At 43.4% G+C, this 6598-nt stretch overlaps 1 protein-coding gene across 1 annotated transcript; it reads right to left on the bottom strand.

Moving 5' to 3' along the window:
• Nucleotides 1–4706: 4706 nt before the first annotated feature.
• Nucleotides 4707–5621, bottom strand: TMEM74 (transmembrane protein 74). The gene has a single exon (XM_003782408.1). It carries the CDS (start codon nt 5619–5621, stop codon nt 4707–4709), a length of 915 nt encoding a protein of 304 aa, XP_003782456.1.
• Between the last annotated feature and the right edge of the window lie 977 nt (nt 5622–6598).

The following is a 6598-nucleotide window of genomic DNA, read 5'->3' as shown; positions in this document are numbered from 1 at the left end:
GTAAAATTATTTCTAAATATCCCACACTCTTATAAGCCTGAAATTGAGAGGTTAAAAAAACAAATCAATAAACCTTTGTGGGATGCTGAACAACCCAAACAGATTTATAGAATTACGGCATCTCATTCTGAATGCTGATTCCAAATTCTGCATTTATGACCTGTAAAACACTTCTCTTGTTCTTAAAGTCAACATTAAGGCATGCCAAACTCCTATAAGAAAGTTATTCGAACAGTAGCTTTGGATAGTTAAGCTCTTTAACTGTAAAATATACTTCTAATACATACAGAGTCTCAGGTGTGCATACATTGCACATCAACAAATATAAAGCACAAGTACGCTCTTAAGTGTAAGTCACAGATTTTTAAAATCAGTTTTGTGTGTTTAAAGTAATGTCTTACTTTTTACAGTGTCAATGCATTAGGCAGGCAGATTATTTCCCAAGGCTTATAAAAATCAGAAGGAAAGAATGTTTTGGAATACTATGAACCATAAAAAATATCGCTGGAAATCAGCTGAAACACAACGATGTGTTAATTCCCTTCCTTATGAACTGTTTTACACTGGTAAAAGCCAGTGAGACTTCATTACAATTCTTCTCATCAGAGTCATTTTTTATGTCCAATTCTGGTAAAGGTTAAACCCATTACAGAGAACAGTAAGGATCTGTCTTATTCCTTTGCTGCGGCGGAATCTAGCTGACGGTATTAAATCTTGCTATAATAAGTGAACCATTGGCAAAGGTTGTGAATCTTTTTTGTCAGATCACATTTTTGCTGTGACATTAATTGCTGCAGTGAAATCTGACCTTCAGATTGAAGAACCTCTCCTAATTGATAGATAGATAGCACACTTTTTCTTTAACTTCAGGCAATAATCCGGGCAAGGTTTTTGTGTCATCCGACTATTGCACATGGGAACGATGAAGACCAAAATGTCCAAAGGCTCTTGACTCTAATTTTTGCTTATCTCAAAGAAGAAAGTAAAAAAAGAGCCACTTGGGTTCGGATTCTTAATTCTTGACATCCAGGGGGTGCTTACTCATTTAACCTCACTCCGGGTGGGGAGGGGAAGGAAAGGCATAAATAAATCTGGTAGAGAAGTCTCTCTGTTGCAAGTTGCATCTCACAAGGTATGTACCAGCATTGGTCCAAGTGAGTCCCTAAAGCTAATCTGTATCAGGGAGGTGGACTCAGATATTTTAAGTGGACAGCGAGGCAGGTATGTCAGGGTGAGGAGATAGTACAGAATCAAGGGCCATAGTGTCATGTCGGTAATAAGTGGCCGTGGCTTCCAAGAATTTATGGTTCCAAGCAGCCTTGTTCTCTATAATATAAACTAGCTATGCAATAGGGAACATGGAGAAGGGACATTCTTTGTACATCATATTATATGGTGCTTGCAGAACTCCAAATGGCTGGAAAGGACACACAGCCTTGCAAAGAAAACTCTTTGCAAACTCTACCACAAGCAATTTAAAGTGCCTTAAAAATCAAATGGTTTATTCAAGACATTAGTAGGCTTAAGATTTCCGTTAGCAGCATGTAGGTCCCAGTAGGAAAGGAGAAAGGCAGCTTTTTTCCTAGAACTTCCCTGTTGGGCCAGCTAAAAGATGAGCTGCCTTCTTGTTAAGATTGGGAATAAGACTCTGAATTTAGATTTATAAAACCAGGTAAGTAAACTGAAGACCTCAGACCTCTGAAGAAAAGAGTTTTCCTTCTCAAGGGTTAGCAATAAAAACTTTCATAAACCAACCAGCACCACGTTGAAGAGATAGATGGAAAGTGATAAATCTCCAGGAAGGATCTAAGACCGGCACCATAGCTAGTATCTGTTACAATGTTACCATGATGTCTGGAACATTTGTCACCTGGTCTTGCCAAAGAACTTCTAGAGCCAAAAACAAAAATACTCTTACCAGATTGCACAAAGCACATGGCTCTTCTTTGCCTGTGTTACCCTTAATTTAAATTCAAGTAATCATCACCTTGATTGCAGGCACTGACAGGGTAGAGGAGGGCTACACAAATCAGATATCTAAGCAAAGCTGATTAAGGCAAGGATCGGAATGACATCAGTCCAGCACTAAAGGAGTCATCCAGATGATTTTCTTAATTGGTCCCTTTTGGTGTAATGGTCTGCCCTCATATAAGCCGGACCTTAAAAGAGGTGTGCGCTCTGTCTGAGCAGGTTCGAAGAATGTTGAAATAAGCATTTACTTACTAAATTTCAATTTTAAGAAAAATTGTACAGACTTCTTGGGGGGAAAAAAGGAAATATATTGTGACTCGTTGGGGCTTCTCCCCCTTGAATATTTTCTTTTCCTAAATGGCATTTTATGTTGCCTTCAGATCACATCTGTGTAATTTGGTAGCGCTGCAAGATTCATTCAATGCTTCCACGTGAAAAGTTTTGGCTTTCTCTCCTTTATTAACAACTGAAAAAAAACTTCTTAACATTTGATTCTAAACTCCTCTTCCTCTGTAAACTGAAAATCGCCACACATTAATTCAGTTGAGTCTGACATTTGGCTAATTCAGCTTGTTTCACCAATAAATAAAAACAAATCCAGTTCATTTCACTTAGATTCTATCGATAAACACGTACATTTTTGTAAATGTACTTAAAGCAAACAAACAGCTGAGACCTACTCGCCCAGAGCTATTCACTCAGCCAAGCAGTAGATCCTGTCCTGCCTGCTTCAATATTATGCGAAGTGGATTCTTGAGCAAACGAGAGCCAGGCTTATAAACTTTCAGAATATAAAACTGACACTGCTGGTAAGACAGCCTCAGTACAAACCATGATATGAGTCAAGTCATACAAAGTTTGTTCCAAAAGTACAAAGCACCAGCAATAAAAAACAAAATCATGCTTTTGTTGTCTCAATTCTTTCTGAATCAAAAAATCAGTACTGACTCGCAGGGTAAAGCAATCTATCTTCCTCTAATGTCCATATAATTCCTCATTTTTACCTAATAATTCTTTCCCAATACCCGCCCTCTCTTTTTACTGTCCTCTGATCCTCCCTTTTTGCATTTGCCCTTAACCCTTAGTAGCACACAGCATACCTCACTCAGTAAATCAATCTTGACACCCACAAGAGCTCATTCCAGTAAATATCCTGATTGACAGACTTTGCCGCCAAAGTCACCCAGGCATCCCACAAGTTTCCATAATAACATAAACTTTAGGCTTTAGGACCAGACTTTACAATTGGTAAGGAAATCACTTTCCCACTTCTTCATCCCTGCCTTCTCACACTGATTCCCAGCTCTCGTCCTCTGTAAGAATTACCCCAGTAACACAGTCATAGCAGTTCAAACAACTCTGGGAGGCCGGAAACTCCCAAGGAACAGTTGCAAAATGTAAGATATTTCTGAGGCTGCATTCCGCATCCCCTTCCTGAACCACTGCCATATAGAGGCGGTGTGTCAGTGTGGACGCTGGGTGTGTGTTTTGCAAAGTTGTGAACATTTTGACCATCATGCTTCTCCAAGAGCAAGAGTTTGCAGTTGGCAAGGCAAGAGCTCACAGTTACTGAATGATGCCTTGACCACTGTGAGTGGGAGGTGAGTTCAGGTGATGGACGCAGCTCCTGCTGAATCACTGTTTAATATCGCTCTCTTCCCATGTTAATTTTTTTTGGCTATGGGCTTAAGGACTGCTGCCATCCTAAGGCAAGGACTTGTCATTTGGTCTAGAGCAAGTGATACAGCCAGTTAGGCACTGTTTCCAAGAGCGTAGCTACAATTGTACTGGAGGTTTTCTCTAAATAACAACCAACATCACTTCGGAGCATGCCAGAGCCAACTGTGACTCAGACATGCTGGATGTTTGGAGGTCTGGAAACATTTTAAAACTTTCATGCTTTGCTCTGTAGTGTGAGAACCAGGAAAGACTTCAAGAGCACAGGCAACCAGTATGATGGCAAAACCACGAACAAAAAGTAAAATTATAGCAGCAACTAATTCCACTTCATTTACAAACAGGGGCATGTCACCTCGGCTATTATCTGGCGCTACTCTTGTGGGTTAAATTCGCATTGGTCTTACAATGATTTATATAATTTTCTTTTATTAGAAAGTTTGTCCTAATGGCTTAGTTACTATTTTTGAATACAGGAACGATTTTAAATATAACATTTTTTTTACAGTGACTTTTAAAATAACAAACATCCTCAAGCTTCAAAAGATTCAAACTCAGAACTCTGTATTTTAGCATTCAGTCAAATTAAGAGGAAGGAAAATTTAGCAAGAAAATGGACAAACACCTTTGAGAATTACATATGTTATGTGATCAGTGCTTAGTAGCTTTTCACAAAATAGATTAGCAGCTAAGCCCACTCTTTGTAGGACCTCCTCGTAGCCAAAGAATAATGTCCCATACTCATGTAAAAGAAATCATTTGTGTCTTGGGTCATTAGAAATCTTTTGCTATGTAAGTAGCAGCTCATGGGCATTGCAGATTAATTAGTGGTGAGCTCTTTAAAAGGATAGGTGTGGCTGGTTGTGGTTTCTTACGTGTCTTCTGTGGCTTTTCTTCTAAACAGAAGATATTTGGAGAACAAACTCACTCACTGGCTATTGGTTTGGGAAATAAACTTTTCTTGCCAGGCATATAAATTGCACTGGTGACTTATAATAAATTAACAATTTTCTCATAGAAAACACCAAGGCAGACCCTCAAGAAGCTCATGGCCACAGTTAACTCTGGACAGCAAGAGCATCTTCCTCCACCAAGGACAGTTCCAGGGTGTTTTCATTAGCGCTGGTTTTCATCCTGAAGTTGAAAGAACCATAGAGTTTGGCGGACTCTTTGGAAGAGGCAAACCTGTTCCTACGATAGAGCTCCCCCTTCCACATAGACATCATGAGCAAACAGGACAGGACTACCCCTCCCAGAGTGAGGAGGCAGAGCCCTGCGATCACGCAGCGGTCCAGGTGAGCCCCCAGCTGTGCGCTCTCCTTCTCCAGGCGCTCCATCTCCCGGGCAGCCACCGTGTTGGGATCCACTGTCACTTCCCGTGGCACAATGTACGAGATGATCACCAGCAGGATGCCAGTGACCAGGAACAAGACGGCGCTGATGAAACCATAATCCACAGACTTCCCTGAAGAGGTGGCTTCTGAACTGGTATCATCTTCCTCTTCAGATATCAGGGATATGGCAGCGTCTTGGGACCACTCATTTGGATTTTCCCAGCCAAGGTCTGTAGGGTGATTATGCCCTTTTCCTGAAGGAGAACTCCGGTTCTGCTGCTCCAAGTTGACATTCTCGTCCACGTAGGTAAAAGAAGTTTCTAATTCCTGGCTGCAGCAGTTGCAGACTTTCCGTTCCAGTGTGAGTTGGCTGTTCCCTGAGAGGAGAGGCCCTGGTGGGAAGGGGTCTGGCTGGACAGCACTGCCTCTCAGAGAGGGGCAGGGGGATGCTGGAGGACTGAGTTTAGACCCTTCTGTGGCGGCTGCTCTGGGTGTGGACGTACAGCGTCTTTGGCAGCGGAGGGCAGCTCTGGAGGCTGCTGCATCTGCCTGGCCCCCAGGAAGCCCTGGGGAAGTCCAGTCCCCGGCAGCGCACAGGTCTGCCTGGTTGCTCTTCTCTGCAAGGCAGTGGAGCTCCATGGAAGCTAGTCAGACATCCCCCAGCAGCTTCTGGAAAGTCTGGCAATAACAACACAGTTTAGATAAGAAGCCAACAGAAGCTAAGGCTGCACCACCAGCAGTGTTGCTCCTGAGGTCCTCATTTCCTTCACAGCCACAGCTGTCCGTCAGTACCTCGGCCCCAGTTTCTCCTAAAAGGGCAAAAGAAGTGAGGGGATTCCTAGCAGCAGGCAAGCGTGGAAAGGGCACAAGCTCTGACTTGTCACATGGATGAACACTGAAAGGCTCAGGTCAGGGCAGAAAAGGCACACAGAGGAAGTGGCAGTGTCTCTGGAGAAAGCACACTGCCGTCACCCAGCCAAATTTATCCAAGGACTCACACATTCCTGAGACAGGATCCCTCAAACGAGAAGGCAGGTTTCCTGTATAAAGACACAAATGAGAAAGGCAGGGCTGTTTTTAGCAGAGCTGCCCATATTCAGGGGGACTTGGGAAAGCACAGCTTTCTTGATTCAATTAGATGGCGAGTGTTTACACTCTCTTCAGTTCACAACAGATCCTAATGCAGATGAGCTCTGAGAGCATCACCCTGTCAGTTGGGATCCCCTGAGCAGGCTTAGCAGTTTTGATTCTGTAGCTCTCAAGTGGGTGAAAACGGCTGGCTTAACCCCATGCCTCACACACCCAGTGACTCTAGTCCCAGGGCCCTGTATTCACAAGACCATATGCTCCCTGTTCACTGTGCTTCCACTCGCCCCACCCCCTCCTGCAGGTTTTGGACCTCACGCAGTGTAGACAACACATCTTGCTGTGAGCTGTGCACAGTACCAGGAGCAGCCCACTCTCCCCGCCACACACGCCGCAGCCTGCCCAGCTGCCCGTCAGATACGCCCCCTGCTCACTGGTCCCTGTGTGGGTCTGAGGTTCTCCCCTCGGCACACTTGGTTAACAAATATGCCCTAGAAATTGACCCCTCAGAAATTTTTACAAACCCCATC

This window comes from Otolemur garnettii, unplaced genomic scaffold (genome assembly GCF_000181295.1).
Source record: "Otolemur garnettii isolate 467f Iridium unplaced genomic scaffold, OtoGar3 scaffold00004, whole genome shotgun sequence".
Taxonomy (NCBI): Eukaryota; Metazoa; Chordata; class Mammalia; order Primates; family Galagidae; genus Otolemur; species Otolemur garnettii.
This window is presented reverse-complemented; position numbering and strand designations above follow the sequence as displayed.

What these genes read in the sequence shown, in the direction of transcription:
- TMEM74 (XM_003782408.1), bottom strand. Translation starts at nt 5,621, where the DNA reads ATGGAGCTCCACTGCCTTGCAGAGAAGAGCAACCAGGCAGACCTGTGC.